The sequence below is a fragment of the Podarcis muralis genome, chromosome 2, assembly GCF_964188315.1.
Source record: "Podarcis muralis chromosome 2, rPodMur119.hap1.1, whole genome shotgun sequence".
NCBI classification, from domain to species: Eukaryota; Metazoa; Chordata; class Lepidosauria; order Squamata; family Lacertidae; genus Podarcis; species Podarcis muralis.
Genome location: NC_135656.1, coordinates 70,687,348 through 70,708,394, shown reverse-complemented (window position 1 = coordinate 70,708,394; position 21,047 = coordinate 70,687,348). Strand labels below are relative to the sequence as shown.

The window sequence follows — 21,047 nt, the reverse complement described above, 5'->3', positions numbered from 1 at the left end:
GTGGCCATATGTTTGATAATAATAATAACAATGTCCAGGATAAACTGCTTTGTATCAAAAAAAAAATAAATCAAAAAAATCAGAGATTGCAAATAAGGAATCATAATTAGTTCTAACACTTGAATCAACTCACAGAAGAATTTAAAAGAAGAATTTGAGGAATGCTTCAATTTGCCCTCGCCACCTCTTCCTAGTGCATTATCTATCCGGCCCGTGTTTTCATCTCTGCAAAGCAAGGGTTAATCTGAAGCATAAATCCCCCTATTTTCTCTTGTGTCTCTGGGCTGTGTATAGCCAGGCTGCAGCTACTGAGGTTGTCTAAAAGCTTTCTGTTTAATGTTGAGTTCTCATGTGCTGGGCTTTCAGCTCTAAGCCTATTTCCACGGCTGAATGTTAACCCCCAGGGAACAATGCACACTGTGTTGTTGTGCGCTGGTCCTTGTCGCCGCATGTGCTTGTGGGTGCTGGAACGAATTGTCTTCAACAATCCGATTTGTTTGGGGGTTTGGCTGGCAATTGTAAGCGACTGAAGACAAGCAGCATGACTTGCTCATAGACTGAAAGCAGGGCTGATGGTAGTGAAACCTGGACATTTTTTACACTGTTGGCAAGTGGGAATTCTGGTTCAACTTCATGCTTCGTGTTGCAAAATGGTACCATGAAATATTTGGAAAGTTGTGCTTGTTGAAGTTGAAATTTGTCACTGGGTTGCCAAAGCATTTCCTCCATCAAGTTTAGAAGTAATTAACTGCAACCTGACCAGCTGGATTACTTCCCTGTCTGAGGGGCTGGGATTGAGAGATCTTGTGAAGCTTCTGAACAGCTGTGCCATTGCAAACACCAGCTTGCAGATCTGAGCTTGTTAGTGAACGTGTTAATAGGATGCACAGTAAGAAGATCCCTCCTGCTAATAGTGAGGCTTAACTGGGGCAGAGAGTGACCCCCCACAGAGCTTTAACGATCCGTACATAATATATGATTGTGTGGATGGATCTTAGTGAAGAAACCTTATCTGCTTTCCCAGATTTTCTTCTCTGAAGGCATCTAAGAATTTTATAGTTGCACAGGCTACATGGGACAGAGCAGCGGGTAATTGGCCCAGCTCTTTTCCAGTCATCTTGTGGCATTCTGCTGTATGGGACCAATTTCTAGAATATTTACATACCTTCCTGTTGTCAGAAATGTAATTACTGTGGGCATCAGTCCATGTCTGCATTCATGCCTTTTTAAAAAGTGTGTGTGTGTGTGTGTGTGTGTGTGTGTGTGTGTGTGTGTGTATCATGGGGGACTTTGTCAAAAGCCTTACTGAAAGTACGCTTTGATAGTGCACTTTTATACATACCTACTCAGAAGTAAGACCCATTGAGTTTAATGGGATTTACTCCCACCTGTATATAGGATTGCAGCATAAGTGGCATGCATGAATTCACAGCCTCTATGAAAGAGTACTTGCAGCTGATCATGCATCAATCACCATCTTGTCTTGTGACTACCTCATTAAGAGTTCCTTTTTGTCCTTAAGGCATTGAGTGTTGCTCACACTGTCTGTGCTATGTGTACGTTGGTACACCAGTCCCTAAAGTTGTGAGCCCTTATTATAAAAACTTTTCACCTTCTGACCTCTGACCCCTTATGGTTGGATTGAAGTTAAGATCTCATTCCTTTCTCCACTTCCATAAGGGCTTAGCACTTTTTTATGAGAAATAGAGATGAGAATGCAAATATTCAGGCCTGATCATAAAAACTATTAGATTGAAAGCAGCTTGCCAAAACCTTTGTGCCAGATGGGACGTCACTTTTGTACAGGGTGCAGATTTGTGACCTTTCTCCCTCTTGGATGAGAAATGGAATTGCTAATGGCTATATTTTAGAAATGGTTATGTATGGACAGAGCAAATCCCTTGAGCTTCTACATGCTCTTCTCAGACTTAAATAGGCATGTGGCATTTCCATTTGTGATATTTTTCTCTGCATCAGTAACCACTAGATTTCATAAAAGTCGGGATCCTGGAAAAATGGTTTTGCATTGCTAGAAAGAGCATTTTGTTACATTTCTTAATGGAGGACTGTTTTCTTAAAAGCTTTGTGCCTGTTTAACGCAGCTCTACAAATACCGGTAATTCTTTACTAGCCTACAAAAGTACTCACTATCTGGTCTGCCCACAGGTTGCTGCTTTTTGCTACCCTGGTGACACATCTTATTTCTTTCCTGTAAAACAACTTTTCTTCCTGATTACTTGGAAGTGATTTGCAACTTGTCACTAGGTGCAGTGGTTCGAGTGTTGGACCAAGACTTGGGAGAACAGGGTTCAAACCCACACACAGGCATGAAGCTAGTCACTGTCTTTTCTCAGCCTAGCCTACCTCACAGGGGTTGTTGTGGGGATAAAATGAGGAGGGCGGAAACCGTGTACGCCACCCTGAGCTCCGCTTGGAGGAAAAAGGTGGGATATATAAATGGAATCAATAACGTAAATCAATAAAATGCTTACAAGCCTGTATCTAATCTTTCATGGGCCATCTATATTTCTTAGAATTGCATTTTATCTTGCTACTTCTGCTTTCTCTTATGTATTAAATTTTCTGGCTCTCGAGGAACGTGGCTTCAAGCCAGATGGCATGAAACCTACCTGACGCTGCTGAAAGCAAATCTGTGCTGCTGTCTCTTTCTATTTTTCTAGGGGTGGAGGAAACTATAGCACTGCGTATTCCACCCCCCTGGAGCAGTGCACAGCATTGTATTTTAATAGGAGCCTATGAGGTAATTCAAGTAGAATGGTTGTTTGCTAGCCGCCACCAGGCTCTGCTGCCTGCACCAAAGCCGAAGCAGCTCTGAGCAGCACATGTAGCCCTACCTGATGACTGAGTCTCAGATTTCTGCAGCCTTTGGCCTTGTTGATTATGAGATATTGATACCACGGTGAAGAATCTGGCAGGCATCTACAGAACTGCTCTTGGGTGCCTGTGTGAACTTGGCAGGAATACAAATATTTATCATCTCCCCAGAGACTTTATCAGTCTCGTGAAGTTTTACACTATTTGGCTTACGTGTGGTCACTGGAAAGACAGGATGCTCAGTAGCACATGTAGTTCTGTGCTTTTCATTTGTTTTAAGTCCTTTTGTCTTGGTTGTTACTCAGGGTTTAGCCAAGGTGGGGACTGGCTAAATCAATTAAAAAAAACACACAAATCTGCTGGTTAAGACTAATGTGGCTTATGGTCACCAGATCTGTGGAATTAGGGATTTCCACTGTTGAAGTCCATCCTCTCCAATGTGCAGCATGTAATGCATTTTGTATATCAGAAATGGGTGTGGTGTTCACTGTCTGTGCAGTAAGTCCAGGAAACTACCTTGGCATTCTTGGTGGCTGTCTCTAATAGTGGATCTCCTGTCCTGAAACTGTGTTCTTTTCCTTTTTTGGAGCTTCGTAAGATAGTGGGTGCTTGGGACTACAGAGCCTAGGGCTTGCCAATCAGAAGGTCGGCACTTCGAATCCCTGCGACGGGGTGAGCTCCCGTTGCTCGGTCCCAGCTCCTGCCAACCTAGCAGTTTGAAAGCACGTCAAAGTGGAAGTAGATAAATAGGTACCGCTCCAGTGGGAAGGTAAACAGCGTTTCCGTGCACTGCTCTGGTTCACCAGAAGCGGCTTAGTCATGCTGGCCACATGACCCGGAAGCTGTACGCCGGCTCCCTCGGCCAATAAAGCGAGATGACCTAATGGTCAGGGGTCCCTTTACCCTTTTAAGATAGTGGAAGTAGGACTAAGGGTATGACATTTTGCTGTAGGCGTTGCACTGCTCTTGTCTTGTGCAAATTTATTTCACTCCACTATTTCCCCCTTGGGTTTGGCAACCATGTGACCATTGTGAACCATAACTTAAACGAATCCAGGTAACTATCCTAAACTATGTGGGAAGCCTTGGTTTAAAACTAGGTTCTCAGAACAAGCCTGCCAGAGCTAGCAATTATCAGACCTAATGTTGAATCTGAGTGCAGGAGGCTGGGGGAGGGGGGATTATACACTTGAATGCCAGAGTCAAAGGCCTGTATCTTACAAGTCTTCTTTATTTTCTACAGGTGCAGGAGAGTCTGGGAAGAGCACAATCGTAAAACAGATGAAGTAAGCATTCTTCTTCGTTCAAATATTGTAGGAGTTCTCTTTGATATGTTCACCGCTTTCTTGTGGTGATACTTCAGTGGCTGCTTCCTGCATTCTTAAACCTTAAATGAATGATAAGCATCATAATTAGCTGGTGGCCAACTGTAGCTTTGCACCATGGATGAGAAACCTGAGACTCTCCAGATGAGGCTACAGCTCCCATCATTCTTGATTAGTGACCATGTTGACTGTGGGCTGATGGGAGTTGTAGTCGAACAACATATGGAAGGTCACAGGTTCCCCATCCCTGTGTATACACCCACCCACCCACCAGAATAGACACAGATTTTTGCTATGCATACATAATACTATTTACTACTTTCTTTCCATGTTCCATAATTCCATGTTGGAATTATATTTTGCCTGTCTTATTTTTCTATAGAACAGAGAGAGCGAAGAGCCACTCTTAAAAATAAGTAGCAGCTACAAATGTGGTCTTTAATTGTACAGTATTGTTGTTGTTGTTGTTGCTGTTGTTAAATATTTATACCCCACCTTTTTCCTTGATGGGTCAATGCAACCTACAAATAAAAACAAGAGCCACTAAAAACATAGAAAAAACAAACAATTATACATGAATAGAATTAAAACTATATACATGTATACAGTCTGTTGAAAACATACAAACATTACAATAAAAACAGCACCTGCCCTTTAATTAAAAGCAGTCATTTCCCAAAAGCCTGTTGGAACAAGAAGGTGGTGGAAGGACACTTTTAGTAGCAGCAGCAGTACAGAATCCTTGTTGCATTTCCATTCAGCCTTTACCAACTTTCCATCGTGGCACTTATTCTCCATAAGATCAGGAGGTGAGAAAACAAAATGTACTTGCTGCCGTTTACAACTCAATTGCTGTTTAGATTGTGCCTAATTTTGGATATGTGGCACAAACTCCTCAACCTGTTGTATTTTGAGAAATATGTGAACTTTTCAAAGTGAAAATGTAAATCTCCTGATAGTTGAAGGGCAAGCTGCCTTTTAATATTTCAAGTAGATGAAGATATTTAAAAAATGCATGTACCCACATTTCTGAATGCCTCCTCCCACATTGACTTGTCTGGGTGTTAAGATCTGCTGGGGAGACCCTGTTGACACTGGAGAGACAGCTGACATAGAGAGCTTTGAATTCTGCCCCCTACTGACTTATCCTATAAACCTGGATCCCAGTTGGAACAGTTCCAGCAAGTAGGAAACTAAAGCATTAAACCAAGGGAAAGATTACCCTTTCAGTCAACTCACTGGGTGTTCTTGGGCATTGTCTAAAACCTTTCTCTGGCTGCGGAAAGAATAATTATTCCTTTGGCTGTCCATATAGATTAGCAAGAGACAACCCCTAATTTAAACACACACACACACACACACACACACACACACACACACTCCTCACTGTAAATGTATAATGCCAGCATATTGGGTCTTTGGCCTTTAGCAGTTACTGGAATTTCAAAAAGATAAACAGTCATCTGAACTGTTACATTTACAACGAACATTTTAATTTATATTTTCTGCTTCTGTTGGTCGTGGCTGGCAGAGGAATGAGACTAAGTCTATTAAGCTGGCCTCCTGTCATGGAATTGCGCTCAGCGTAGAGCAAGATGAGCTGGGAAGTTGTCTTTTCTGTCGCGCTGGGTTTTGCTGGTTTGAAGCATTTCTATGATGCTCGTCACAGCAGTATCCTAGAGCTGAGCCGGGCCAGTTGCAACTGGCCCCATTTCCCTGAGTAGATTCAGGCTTTGAACAATGTGGCCAGTTAGAAACTTTCTCTTTCACGCTGATTGAATTGAATTGTTGCCTCTGGCTAAATCGACAAGCAGATGGTCTATTTCTCAGCTGGTGTGCCTTTCAGAGCCTTCCTAGCAGCATTGCAGCCACAGCAGACCACAAGTCAATTTCAGCTCTGCTATTAGGAAAATAGCCCAGGGAGGCAAAAGCTTGATCTCAATCTGCTGCTATTGTGATGCCTGGGTTCCTAGCCTGGACTTGTATGATTGCCATAGTTGATTGTTTTCTGGCTGAGAGAGAGCTGCTCTCTTGTTGTTGTTGCTGCTCACAGCTGTATTCCCATATTTCAGTTAGTTGTGTCCAGGGCAGCTGGACAGCAGCAATAAATACCAAAATAATCAAATTCAGTAATAAAAAGCAATAAATATAAAGTGAGGTTAAAACACAGCAAAGGAGTAGATGAAATACTAATAAAACAATACAAATGGTGGTAGAAACAATATGCCAGAAAGAAAGAAAAATATGTATCTCGCATGGTTAAGGCCTGTCTGAACATACTACTGTGAAAAGCCATCAATGGAGAGGCAAGGCAGACATGTCTAGGGAGTGCATTTCACAATCTGGGAGCAGCCACAGAAAATGCCCCCCTCCATCCCCATGTGATACTCAGTGATACTCAGAAATTGGCTGGCACATGTGGGTTTTTTGTAAGGTATTTACTATTGAGCAGACATTCCTTCAGTTATCCTGTTCCTAAGCTTAGAGCTATTTAGGTCATAAACAGCAATTTTAGTTGTGTGTGGAAATGAACCAGAAACTAGTGTAGCTGTTTCAAGAAGGAAATTACACAATCTGGTTAACTGTCTGGCTTCCGCATTCTCCACCAGCTGAAGTTTCTGGACTCTTCAGAGGCAGTTAGCTCTCTGGATGGTTAGCGTGGGTGTGGTAAGCAGGAGCCGTTATCACAGTTCCAGCCAAGGAAAAGCATTCAAGGAGGTTTGGAGCAGGGCCAGTGAGAGGTGTTGCCTGCAGACATGTCCTGCGAAGCGTCCTCTGAGACTCAGGACACTTCTCCTGAGCCTGGGGTTCCCAACCCCTAACTTAACAGCGTAGTTGTCTCTATGCTACTATTAGTGAGCCCTTTCAGATAACCTGCTTGCATTATTTTATCATCACTGCCCTCTCCCACAAATAGGGGGAAGTAACCCCCAGAACCCACCCAGACACTTCTACAAATCGAAGGCAAAGCAAGTTTCTGAAATGGGTTGAGTTAGGAATTTGTCATGTAAGGGGAATGTGTCCTTCGGCATATTCTGAATTTAACTGAATTTTCCCTTCTCTACACTTGCTCTTATGCTGTAGTATTGTCGCATGGGGCACCCACTGCTAGGGACTTCTTTTAGCACAAATATTTTATGAGAAGGAATGCAGCAAAAAATTGAAATCCATTGCAGGCCTCTTGCATTTGACATGCTGACATTTTGGATCGTTCTCTGTTCTCTTCTTTTCCAGGATTATCCATGAGGATGGATACTCGGAAGAGGAGTGCCGACAGTACAAAGCAGTGGTTTACAGCAACACCATTCAGTCCATAATGGCTATCATCAAAGCGATGGGGAACCTGCAGATCGATTTTGGGGACCCTGCCAGAGCAGTGAGTTTCCTTCCCTCCCTCCTTCTTGCTAACTGGCTCTCTCTAATCATATTAGTAGACCTCAAAATCCTTCCTGACATCTTCACCCAGTACTAAATTTGAAAAGTGTGCTTGTTCCCTTCAAATGGGGCATCCCAGGGGTCCTTAGGTGTGAGGCATTCGTCCCCATCATCCCTCCCCTCTGTCTTTTTTAAAAAATCAAATCAGAGAATTAGTCAGAAGACACTTACTGTGCATACATGAGTTGACTGCTTCATTTGTGTTGCAGAATTTGACTTTTCACGCCCAGACATAGAACTTGGGTGACTTTGATGCAAAGTCCTCTGACAGTGTGTCAACACTTTGTTAAGTTGTTAACGTCTGGACTGAAGCATATTGGTTACAATGAAAATGTAGCCATGTTCGTCTGTTGCAGCAAGAGCAACAAAGAGTCTTGTGGCACCTTCTAACTCATTTATTAAGGCTTTTGTGGATTAGACACTACTTCATCAGATGCACAAATTGTCTTATCCTGAGTTCAGGTATATGGACACATGGTTACGCTCCACCCCACCCCCTCAAACTTTAGATAACATTTTGTGCATCTCATGAAGCTGAAGCTGGTCCACAAAAAAGCTTGTGCCATAATTAACTCATTCATCTTTAAAATGCGACAATACTCTGTTGCTTTTCACATTTGATTGGGTTCATCTGTCTGTGCTGTCAGAATGGCTCAAGTCAGCAGAGCTACAACAGAAACAATGCTGTTAATCAGCAGAAGGGGAAATGTAGCGAGTGTGGACATCTCATAAATAACTATAGATTACAGATCAGAATGGTGGAAAGCTAAAGTGAGCTTGTAACAACAGGCTGTGGGTCAACACCTCAATCCAGGCAAAACTCACATTGGGTGTCCTTTTGCATTTATCTTTGTACACGGACCACTTAGTCAGTCTAAAAGCAGCGAAGGGGAGCAACATAGCTCTTTGTGGTTCTGGACGACTTCCTAAGTATTAATCATAATGTACACAAGCAGAAAGCTGTTCATTGTCTGAATTCTGTTTTTTGCTCTCCCAAGCAATTCCCCACAGAATCCCCCTGGATAAGAAATTGTCCATAAACAATATGGAGGAAGGATGTGATGACACATCCTTTGAAAGGGGTGTGCGCGCACACATGATGTAATGTTGCAATTTTTAAAAGGTTATAGCAGTTTGCAACCGACCTGTAACCTAAGCAACTGAGTGGAGCCATGAGCAGCAGAGGGGAGGGGTGGATTCGCAGTGTGTTGACTGGAGTAGATGAGAGGAGAGGCCTTGGAATAGGGCTGCACTGTATATGCAGCTGAACGTTTGTGAGAGCTTGCTGCTGAAACTCTGTATATAAGGAGCCTTGAGAATCGGCTTGAATTCCTCTCCACAGTCGTTCTCAGGTCCAAAATGGTCGCAAGACTCTACTGCTCTAATGTTTCTTCTGAGTATGAAATGTTATATTCTCTCTCTCACCCCACCCCACCAAAAAACAAAAACCCTGTGGAATCTTGTCACAGTGGAAAACTGTATCTCAGCTCTTCATCAATAGCTGCCTGAGCGGTTTGGATTAAGACTTGCATGTACAGGGAGAAAAGCAAGCCAAATATTTTAATTGCACACTGCTTGTTTTTTAAAATAATTACAACATCTTCAGAGTTTTTGCAAACCTGCTAAGAGGAACCAGATTTATGCCCATCCAAAAGTGCTTCTGGCTGTTCACTATCAGCAGAAGTGGCATCTGTTTACATAAAATGGAACATACTGTTTGGTTCCTGCTATTCAATGAGGAAGAGCCATTCTGTCCCAGGGTTATTATACTTCGACCAAAAGATGTATTGCATTCAGAGTGCCATATATTTTGCAGATGGCATCTGCCTTTTTTTTTTTTACTTAGCCCAAATCTGATATGACCCTGGCATCCCACTGCCCTATCCCCTTTCCCAATGTGCATCCATGAGAAATCATAACAGTTGAGAGTGACTTTCAGTTGCAAGTGTGGGCTAGGTGTGAGTTTGAAAGAAAGGAAAATTAAACTTTGAGGGGAACTTTCACCACTAAGTTTAAAAATGGGAAGAAGGCTGAAGGCATAGGTTTGGGATGTTGCAACTAGGGGTACCAGCTTGACTGATGGCTGCCAATCAGGGACTGATCCAGACATTTGAGAAAAGCAAAACATTCTGACGGAGGATGGAAATCTTCTGAACTGGCGCAGAGCTGTTGGTGATAGTGGGGTGGGTGAGGTGAGCCATTAGTGTTGCTGCTATGAAGGTTGATGAACCCAGAATTTAAGTATCAGTATAAAAGCTAGACATATAGAAAGGATCCTTGGAGTAAAGGGATTAGCCAGTGTGGTATAGTGGTTAGAGTTGGACTAGGACCTGGGAGACCAGGGTTAAAATTGCCATTTGGCCATGAAGCTCACTGGGTGACCTTGGGTCAGTCATAGATTCATCCCCTTAATAGGAAGGGGACCTGATGGGTCATCTAGTCCAACCCCCTGCAATGCAGGAATCTCAGCTAATTTGCAGGGTTGTTGTGGGGATTAAATGAGGGAGGGGAGAACCGTGGACACTACTTTGAGCTCCTTGGAGAACAGGTGGGGTATAAATGCAATAATAAAAATAAAAGTTTATCAAAGAGAAAAGCGGGAGAAAATGCAGCAGAAGTACTTTTTTCTCTAGGTCAATGCTACCTAGCTGCAGAAACTGGCTGGTGCCAGATTGAATTTGTTAGAGGGTATAACAATGAGTTGTAAGAGAAATAAGGTTGATCTTTTGCCTAGAAACTAATTGGAGTGGATTGCCTTTAATCTATTGGTAGCAAGTTTCTTGTAGTCAATAAGGTGAATATCCGTAGCAGCTACTTTCTAAAATACTAGAACAACCATGTTTTTTATTATTAGTAAAATGAGCACGTCCATGCCACTAGTCAAATGGAATAAATATTCACACAGCAGGAAAGTACCTCATATATTCCTTTTCTTCTTCTTAAGAATCATAGAATTGCAGAGTTGGAAGGGACCCCCCACTGCCATGCAGGAATCATGACTAAATAATAATCCCTGGCAGTTGGCCATCCAACGTCTGCTTAAAAACCACCTTCCAAGGCAGTCCATTCTACTTCCTGTCATAAAATTCTTCCTAATATTTAGTTGGAATCTCCTCTATCTTGTAATTTGAATCCATTGGTTTGTGTCCTACCTTCGAGAGAAGGAGAAAACAGCCCTTCAGGTACAGTACTTGGACATGGCTATCAATCCTAGCTCACTCTTCTATTCTCCAGACTTATACCCAAGCAAGTCGTGTTTATAGAAGAAACCATAGGAAATTGGCTTGTACTGAGCCAGACCACTAGTCCATATAGCACAGTAATGTCTACACTGAATGGCAGTGGCTCTCCAGGATTTCAGAGAGGGTTTTCTCCCAGCCCAGCCTGGAGATGCTGGGGATTAAACCTGGAGCCTTCTGCGTGGAAGGTGGATGCTATACCACCGAGCTATGGGCTTTCCTCTTAAGGCTAAATTTAAGAATTTTGGTTCTCTGAGCACCATTCTAGGTTTGATAAGGAGAAACCTTTGTGACTTTGGACAGTGTGAGTGGTGCTTCCACAATGTGCATTTTCTGACCCTTAAAGCAGATGATGTAAAAGTGACCTTTTTACGGCAATAGCAGTAGACAGGATTCGCATTTGCACATCTCCATCAAGCAGAAGTACCTAATTCACACAGCATTCTCTGTTGCAGCCTTCCCCATCCTTTGGGCCCATGTGTTGTTCGGCTTCTGCCCCCAAAATGTTGCAGCTACCTTCAGTCAAGTCCATACAATAGTGTTGCCATGTTAGAGTCACGGAAGGCCATTCTGTTGCGGTTGGGCATCCTCAGTGTAAGCACGTTCCAACCTCATGGGATTTCGTCATTCATGTTGTTACTCCTACACCAGCAGCTGGATTTTCGTAAGGAGAGGCAGCGCTGGAGTGGGAATCAGCTGCTTGAACAGAGTGTTTGTGGGTGATCCCATCTTCCATTTGTCACCATGTCAGCATGTAAACAGGCCACAAGGGAGCAATTTTTCAGCAGTGCCACACCTCTACCGAGAGATCTGAATTGGGCTTAGACTCACGATAGTTTAATCATGGGTACTTTGTCTTTGTAATCGAATGAGCTGTTTTGACAAGAGACACATCTTTGAAATTCTTGCTTCTTGTTTCTGCTTTTAACTTTTGATTCTTAGTGTTTCCTGACCATTGCATTAAAGGCATTTGGCACCTTGATATTTTTGCCAGTTTGTCTTGCTTTTCTGTTTTGTGTCTTTGAGAAGGGAAAGTGGATAACACCAAATAAATTTCGCCTTTCCAGAGTAATCCTGCTCAGGTCCACCCGCTGTCAAGTTACCAGCAAATTCATGCTTCCACTAGGTGTTCCCTAGAGTTTCTGCAACCGAAGATAAGCTGTAATTGTGTTCCTGTATTGACCATCAAATTGTTTACCTGATGTCAGCTTTGTTTAGTGCTGTTAAATCAATAAAGTCTTTAAGCACTGGCTTCTTGCAGAGATGTTGACACATTTAGCACGGGCAACTGCTTTGCACCTAGGGAATGTTTTACTCCATTGCTCAGCACTAAAGCACACTTCCCCTGGGATGACCCTCTTGGGAGGGATGTGGGAGTGGAATGTGAGCTTCAGTGTAATGCTCTGCAGATGAGCCAAGGAGAGCTCAAGGGCCTAACCACCTGGGTTTTGTTATCCCCTGCAGGATGATGCCCGTCAGTTGTTTGCACTCTCTTGCACTGCAGAGGAGCAGGGGATCATGCCAGAGGACTTGTCCAACGTGATCAGGAGGCTGTGGTCAGACAACGGAGTCCAGGCCTGTTTTAATCGTTCCCGAGAGTACCAGCTGAATGACTCTGCTGCATAGTGAGTGACTTTTCCTTGGATATTTTATTTTTGCTGGGGTAAACGTATTCCGAACTTTAAATAGCATTTGAGCAATGACATTTTGCTCTGTGTGGGGAACTGGTGTGATATAGGGGGCAAGATGTAGCAGACTTGAGTGACTCTCCAAAGCCACTCAATCTGGCCTAAACTAAATGTGACAATTAACAGGCCTATGTACAGTGGTACCTCTAGATACGAATGGGATCTGTTCCGGAGCCCCGTTCGCATCTGGAAGCAAACGTAATTAGTGATGGCACGTCTGCGCACGTGCGCGTCACTTTTTGCCGTTTCTGCGCATGTGCGTGATGTCATTTTGAGCGCTTGTGCATGCGCAAGTGGTGAAACCCGGAAGTAATGCGCTCCGTTACTTCTGGGTTGCCACAGAGCGCAACTCAAACACGCTCAGCATGAAGCATATTCAACCCGAGGTATAACTGTATATTGGCTGAACTGCTATTCAAGATGAGCAGTGAGTTAATTATGCCTCCAGGATGCATAGCTCTTTAAAGCATGGTGGTAGCTGTACTTCCAGCTTTTATTTTGTGTGCCGTCATATTCCTCTTTGCTTCGGAAAATCCTCCTGCTAGAAGTCCATGTGCATGCATAAAACTCCCTTCCTAGTGTGACGGAAAGCATGGCTGAGCAGGGTGGCTGGCTCATGCATGAGATACCTGGGGGCCTTGTTACAGGGGCAAAGCTCATCCACATAGTTCCTGTGGGATTGTTGAGGTTGTGTGTCAAGAGTTGGAGGCATGCACGCTTTTCCAAGTTGTGGCCTCAGCCTGCAGCTAATGGAGGAAGGGAACATTCCGTTGATGAAACAGAGAAAGTGGGTGAAACGTTGGCTCTGTGTGGGCCTATTTTATTTTATTTTTTGTTTTCCAGAAATACTGCTGAGCAGTTCAGACTTTGATTATTTGTTGCCTTTTTACTCATTTGGAATGTCCCACATCTGCCTGTGGAATAGTTATTTAGATTTCGGCATCAAATGCCGTTTTGTGGCATACGAAAACATAAATATTGTGTCAAAACACAGATGGGCCTGCAGAAACGAGGGGTGTTAAAATGAAGAGAGCTATCCAGGCTTTCTGAACAATATATGTTTTCTAAGGGAAGAAAATTATGTTTTGAAATGTGCTTACGCAGCTCGTTAACTCTATAATGAGGCGCCTTTGCCAGTCTCGCAGCCATTGTTAAATGTGTCTACAATTCACTTGCTAAGTTAGCTATGAGCAATCCACTGTCTCCACAATATGCTGGTTTTGTTGCCAGCATACCACCATGTTAACAGTCGGAGGCTTCCATCACATATGTATACTTTGAAGGGTTCTTCTGTTCTGGATGTCATGCTTAGTGCGAGCACTAGGAGAAAACTTACTGGCTTTTTAAGACGAGCCATCTCAGCCGGTGAGGAAAAGTGTCTGTCTTTCCATTTCAATTGATAAAAGAGAGAGAGAGAGGAGAGAGGCAGCTGAAACCAGCACACCTGTTCCTTTAACAGTGTCTTGGTTTTTCCTCTCAGTTCAGCTTGCATTTCCCAAACACATGCTGTGGCACTCTGCTTTCTGCTTGTGAGTAATGTGGTGCTTTTATCCTAGGTTGTAAAGAGAGCCAAGAGGTCTCTTTTCTTGATGCAGGGTCGAGCAGGTCAACTTGTGTGTTTTTGGAGGGGAGTTTTGCAGAATCCCTGAGGACCTTCCCCTTCAGATAGTCTCTGCTTTCTGCTGCTTAAGGGAAGGCAGTTCGGCAAAGGTCAGAGTATTTATCTGTAGATGAGACTTCTGAGTCAAGTTTCTTAAAAGTCAGGTTAGGAGTAGAAAAATAGCATGCTTCCCACCCACTCCCAAACTAGTTTACGAAGCCTGAATGGATCACGCCGTCATGTAACTCTGTGACCCAAGCCTTTGCCACTACCTGTCCACACCACAGGCATTCTGCACCTGATTGCACTTTAGCCCCAGGCACAACGTGCTTGTTTTAAAGGCCTTTCCAGTGAAGGAAGTTCCCCTCTGCTTGTTAATTACTTGAGCTCCCCTCTGCCTTCCTTGGCAAAATGTGTGGTGCTAGAGTGTTGCTCTCTTGCAAAAAATAGACAGGGAACTTGAACTCTTGGTTTTTGTATTTATGCACATGTTTTTTGCTAGCGCAATATTTCCAACTGTATGGCTTTGATTACTATTGACTTGCTGCCCCCCCCCATTAGATTCTGAACTGTTCTTATAAGAAGATCAGGCAAATTTATGGAAGATAGGTTTATCAATGGCCATCAGTCGTCATAGCTAAATGGAACCTCCAAGTCCAGGTGCAGTGCTTCAGTTTTAGCTGCCATTAGCATGTAAGGCACACATGGCCTTATGAAGAGCCCTGCTAGACCAGACCAAGGGGGCTATCTAATCCAGCATTCTGTTTGGGCCTACCCACAGTCAGGGTGCGAAGGCAGCAACTGTCTCTCTTATTTGTTTCCCAGCCTGCTGTTTCTGTTCCTAGGACTGGGGTGCTGCTACACTGTCACTTAAGGTCTTGTTCACTAACAACCTCACTGCTTCTCTCAGTCAACTACCTTGGCCTTACAAGAATGAATATTAGGGGGAGGGCCATAGCCCAGTGGGAGAACATCCGCTTTGCACGCAGAAGGTCCCAGGTTCAGACCCCAGCATCTCCTGTAGGGCTTCATGGGAACCCCTGTTTGAAACCCTGGAGAGTCGTTGCCAGTCAGTGTAGTAAATACTAAGCTAGATGGACCAAATATATCTGACTCATTGTAAGGTAGCTTCCTATGCTCTCTGAGCGCCCCTTGGCAACATCCGAAGGCCCTGATCCACTAGGCGCTGGATTGCATCCTGCACCTTGCAAAGTCAGGCCCAGGCTGCTGCCGGGCCCAGCACTGGCAGCTGCCACAAGCAGCTTTGGCTGGCCCAGCCCTTCCCGTTGCCATCCCACCACTGCATGTACCTGACCTGAGGGTTGTGAATCGCGGGCTGTACTGGTCAAAACGGGAGCCTCAGCGATCGCGCTCTCCCACTGGAAACAAACCAAGACTACTCCAAGAAAATGTATTTGGCAAAAAGGAGTGTTAGGCCTTGGTGGGCTGCCCCCTTACATGCTTGTGATTGGCCAAGTGGATAGCCAGCCAGTCAAGATTTTTAAAAAACCTGCCCCCCCCAATTATTCACTTCTCACTTTCATCAGTGGCCCCCTAGCCTCATGTTTTGGCCCCCCATTTACATGATTTTCACCTGTTGCCCCTTTGGAATATTGTGGGGCCCCCAGTTGGGAAACACTGGACTTGATGACCCTTGGGGTCCATTCCAACTCTACAATTCTATAAGACAGACTAAAACCAGCATTGGACACATGGCCCAAGCATTCTAGCCCAACAGCCAACCCAAGGACATTCTTATTCTTTTTTAAGTTGCAGTTTGTAAGGTCCAAAAGGGGTGGGGGTGGAGGAGGTTGACTGCCTTGACCTCACAATGGTCAGCTGCTTAGCTATTGACACTCAGCCAGCTGGGGCTCTGCAAAGGCAAGCGAGAAGCAAGCATGACTGCTTCTTGGAAATCAGGATGTTTGGAGGGTGGGGTTTCCCCTCAAATGTGCCTCGTGCAATGTATCAGACAAAAGGGGACCATTGTAGAGCAAGGAATGGGGAAGCAGCCATGCAATCTTGTGGAAGACCATAGCTCAGTGGTAGATTGCATGCTTAGGCTGCAGAAGGTACCAAGTTCAGTTCTCAGGATTCTAGGTAGTCAGGCTGGAAGGACCTGTGTCTGGATCCTTGGAGAGCCATTGCCCTTCAACGTAGACAGAACTGGACCAGGAGCACCTGTGGCCAGACTCTGCCTAAGGCAGATTCCTCTGTTCACCACTGAATGCCAGTTGCCAGATGGAAGCAGCCGAAGAAAGTACCGTTGCCTTCCTATCCTACTGTTGGGTTTTCCAGGGATGTCTGGTTGGTACTGTGGGAGGCAGTATGCTGGGCTATCAGTGGACCTTTGATAGATAAGCAGGGCTGCCATTCATGTTCATAAATAAAGTTGGCAATCACACCTGATGTTCATAGCTTTTGCCAGTGATTGCTGGTGCCACTTGGGACTGGTAGGGCAGAAAGCAGTGAGGCCAACAGGATACAGAGCCAGAGCCAATGATGATACACAGAGACAACTGGATTTGTCCTTGCTGAGGTCCTACTAAGGAGTACTCACTGCTACTCTGTTTTTAAGAAAGAAGGGCAGCAGGTGGGGGCTGGTTGAAGTTGGTGGGCTCACCATTAATGACCAGCCTCCACTGGCTGTGGCTTTTAATTTGATCAGATAAGTGGTGTGGCCAAAGGCTAGGATGGACAGGGAGAGAGGGCACAGGATGCCAAGTAAGACTCAGTCAGAGGATATATGTTACTTAAACACTTGCTCTTCTTATCCCCCTTCCCTTCCCTTCCCCATGCCCCAGACTCCCCTCTTTACCATACTGTGATGTGTGGATATATTGATCTGAGAAGGGAAAGGGGATTTCCTTATAAAAGAGGCATTTGTTTTGCACTCCACAAAGAGCTGGCCTGTGAATCGGGTTTGTCCGCTTACATGTACATATCTTTCTTTTCTCCTTTTACTGTTTTCACCTGAGAAATGGCAGAGCAACAGGATGCCTGCTAGGCTAATCAGATGAGCTAAAAATGGGAAAGTTGCCTGGGCCTGAAGTATCCATGCAACCAAGCTAGAGTCCGTGATCAGCAGGGACTGTATGTGAACAGGAAATGTCAGACAAGGAGCCGGGGCTGATAAACAGTGCTGAGGAAACAACGGGGCTCTGTCTAACATCAGAGCTTTGGCTTCAGAGGTGGCAATACTGGGGACAGGACAAATAGAGACAAGTGAACAAAGCATGCAGATAAATGGCGCTTATCAATGGATTATCCCTAGCAAGGGATCATCTCATGACCTGATCAGAGTTAATCCGTTTCAGGCTGCAATCTTGTACCCACTTAGCCTGGGTTGCAATCTCCACTGTACTCCGTGAGCCCTACTTTTGAGTAGACGGGGTTAGTCTTCCACTGTTCCCCTTGTTACGGAGTTTTCAGCTATTTACTTAATGAGCACCTGTATTGATATTTATGTATATCGAAGGAAGGGCAATATTGAGAAGAACTTGCAGAGGCTAAAAATCCGAAAGTGCAAATTGAAGCAATTTCCTCAGCGGGAGACCTCTGGGAATCAGGATCAACCTTGTTAATTCTGTTGATTCTCCTACTTCCAACAAAAACAGAACACCATATGCCTGGGAGTAAATGGAATTTGGGGGAGGCAGGAAGGTGACTTGATCAAGATAAGATCCACAGTTGTATGAAAGGTAGGCTTTCACCATGTCCCTGGGGATAGCTTGGTAGGATGAGGGGCCTCCATTATCCAGATCTTCTTGTTTTGCAAACATGTTTACTTCCAAACTCCACATGTAGCAGAAGGATAATATCTCTTATATTTGCTATCATTATTCCGCATGCCCAATATGCAAAATGATTGAATACTTTTTGATCTTTATCATCCAGCTACCTACCCCCGTGAGGTTGTCAGTGGCATTCAATTTTAAAGATGGGGAGATTGAAGATAGGGGCCTCGTTCACATGTAAAGCTGGGATAGCTCAGTTGGTAGAGCATGAGACTCTTTATCTCAGGGTTGTGAGTTCAGGCCCCACATTGGACAGAACATTCTTGCATTGCAGGGCATTGGACTAGATGACCATTGTGGGCCCTTCCAACTCCACGTTTCCTTGAAATGGCATACATTCACACACAGCAACCTTGCTCCTTCATTCTTGTAAGCAATAAAGCAAGCCTGGGTTTAGCACTTAACCCGGTGCTTCCAGTTATGTGCAAATTGTGAAATGGAAGCCATTTCCCTTTTAAACCATGGATCCTGGCTTCGTTTGCTGCTTTTGCGTAGAGACGAGCAAACTGGCAGGAAAGGAGAAGCCTGTGGGTGATTGCCACTCATATACGTCCTGGCTTATCAAACCCAGAGATTTGGCTTAGCGTTATATGCAAATGCTGCCAATGACTCACCCAAGATGTTTGAGTTGTCTTCACTGACATCTGTAGAAATAGTAAAAAAAAAAATAAAAATAGAAAAATGTATCCAAATCTATTGCAGGCAACATTTATACAGCATGGTGTTGTTTTGGGGTGTGTGTGTGCATGTATGTACCTGTGCATGGATGCTTATGTATGTAGAGATAGTTGAGGAAAAAACAAAACCAAGTCACAACATTTCCTAGGAAGGACAAGGAGGGAGAGCTAGTTCTAAAGCACAGGAGGCTGATAGTGCTGGATGGTTGAAGACGATGCTTCTCCTTGTTTCTCTTATTTCTTCTGCTTAGAGCTGAGCTGAAATTTCCCAGAAGACATTTTGCTGAGTTTCTGAGATCTCTCCCCCACCCCACCCCGTCTCAAAAAATCTCTGCAGGATTGTCTTCAAACATTATTTGCCATGTTTCAGTGGCATTTGCCGTTCCCGCCCCAAACATACACACAGTGTCCCAGAAGAACACTAAATTTGAGGCATTGTGCAGGGTGCCACCACCCACACTTCCAGTGGTGCAAAAACAAAACAAAACAAAAAGAAACCTGGGGGGGGGGGAGAGGAGAAATAGAAAGAAGGTGTGCTGCTGCTGCTAACGCTAGCCTTAATGGTGAGCCCCACCCCCGATAAATCTCTCCTCCTGAAGAAATTTTGGTGGAAGAGTCTTCGCTGCTTTATCTGTGCGCTAGCAGGTTGACATAGAGAGTTTGGGGAGGCCTTTTGCTCACTGTTCCACTCTGCTAGTCAGGAGGAGGAGGATCCCAGAGGGGTGTTCTGTTTGCTTCCCTCTGTTTCCACTTGACTGAAAGAGAAAGTGCATCATTAACATCAGTGATGACATTTAAATATTGTGTGTGCGTGCACGTACATGCATGCGCGCGCACACACACACACACACACACACACACACACACGTGTTAGTCAACTGTTTGCTGCTTTTTAGAACGGCCACTTGGGGCATTTAAAATTTCTCATCTGATCCCTGGAATGAAAACGCCGTAGCTTTAATAAGCTATTATATTTGCTGACATCAGGGGGTACTGCTTTCTTTCCTAGGTGTGCACGTATTTAATAAGTTGCTCGTTTTCTAACCTGCTTTAGTTTTTAGTTTCAAGAGCTCCCTGTGTAACATGGCGCTGGGGAATCTTTTCCATGCGTGCACACACACTTCTTTTGTGATTACAGTGACAGATAGACTAATTTCATAGTAATAATTTGCTTCTTTTTATGAACTGGCATTTTGTGGTTCTTTCAGACTGATTGTGGCATGAGCTTTTTGTTCAGTACAGACCATTTCTTCTACATCAGGGTGGCGTGGGGACTTTTTCAGCCCAAGGGCCACATTCCTGTCTGGATGGGCTTCTGAGGGCCACATGCAGGGCCAGAGGCAGAAGCAGGCAGTGTAACCAGTGTAAATGGTACCTCATACAGTAGACTAGTGTACACACACAACCTTGCTTTTCTCCATCATGGAAGCCAAGGGCCATTGTCAGAATTTGAGATCACACATTCCAGGCAGGCACAAGGATGTAAGGAAGGATGTGAAGCAGCCACAGTGAGGGAGTTGGTCTGGGGAGGGGATTTGGTGAGGGGAGATTCCTGAGGGCTAGATAGAGATGTTTGGAGGACCTTATTTGGAGCGTGAAGTTCCCTACCCCTGCTATAGATGTATTAAGTGAATTGGGAAGATGTTATATTTGATAGGCAAGGAAGGTAGCACCACATACAGAAAGAGACAGACAGCAGGTTTGCTTCCTTGTAAATGTTGTTCTCCAGATGTGGTTTGAAACCAGTCACACTCTTTCACCCACCTTGAAGTTCTCAGCCCTGGTGTACTTTTTACTTCAGCACCTGGCTGTTTGCTTGGGGGTTTTTTGTGTGTGGTTTTTTTGTGGGTTTTTTTTTGCAAGAAGTTTTAAAATAATACAGAATCAAAAGTGCAAATAAGAAAGAACATAACCAAAATTACAAAACATGGGAGACATCTGCAAAAGTTGCTGATACAAAACAATAGGAGAGCAGGTAGTATATAAAAGCAAAAACACACTGTGATGCCGCAGATTCACAACTTGCCACGAGGAGAGAGTTTTTGTATATCTGAATTTGACACATAAGAAATAAAATCCCATCAAATGTTTTAAAAAGGTTCTGGGTCTTCCTTACCTTTAGAAACACCATGTGCTAGTTGTTTCTCTGCAATGGCCGCAGTTTCCACATATTTTGGTGCTGCAAAGAAAAGTACAAGTCCTGTGACGTCTTCCTTTTTGTGGGGTTTGAGTTTTGATCCGAGTTCTTGGATGTCTTGTCTCTCTGCCTGCCTATGGAAGGGCCTCTCTACTTCTTAAAATTTTGCACCCAGCTTGACAGCCTAGCCGACCAACCCACGTGTGTGTATTACTCTTGAAGAGGGTATGAGTAAGTGTTTCTCTGTTTTTCTCTACTTTTAGGTTTAGGAAAAAGAGGGCATCTCTCCAGAACACCAAAACAAACTCCCCCCC

General features: G+C 44.2%; 1 protein-coding gene across 1 annotated transcript in view; it reads left to right on the top strand.

Annotated features, from left to right (window-relative positions):
* The window catches only part of GNAI2 (G protein subunit alpha i2), a 124,515-nt gene that overhangs the window by 67,885 nt on the left and 35,583 nt on the right, over positions 1–21,047 (top strand). The window contains exons 2-4 of the mRNA XM_028718643.2: positions 4,079–4,121; positions 7,395–7,536; positions 12,299–12,459. Coding sequence (XP_028574476.1) covers positions 4,079–4,121; positions 7,395–7,536; positions 12,299–12,459 — 346 coding nt within the window. The remainder of the gene's footprint in view (positions 1–4,078; positions 4,122–7,394; positions 7,537–12,298; positions 12,460–21,047) is intronic.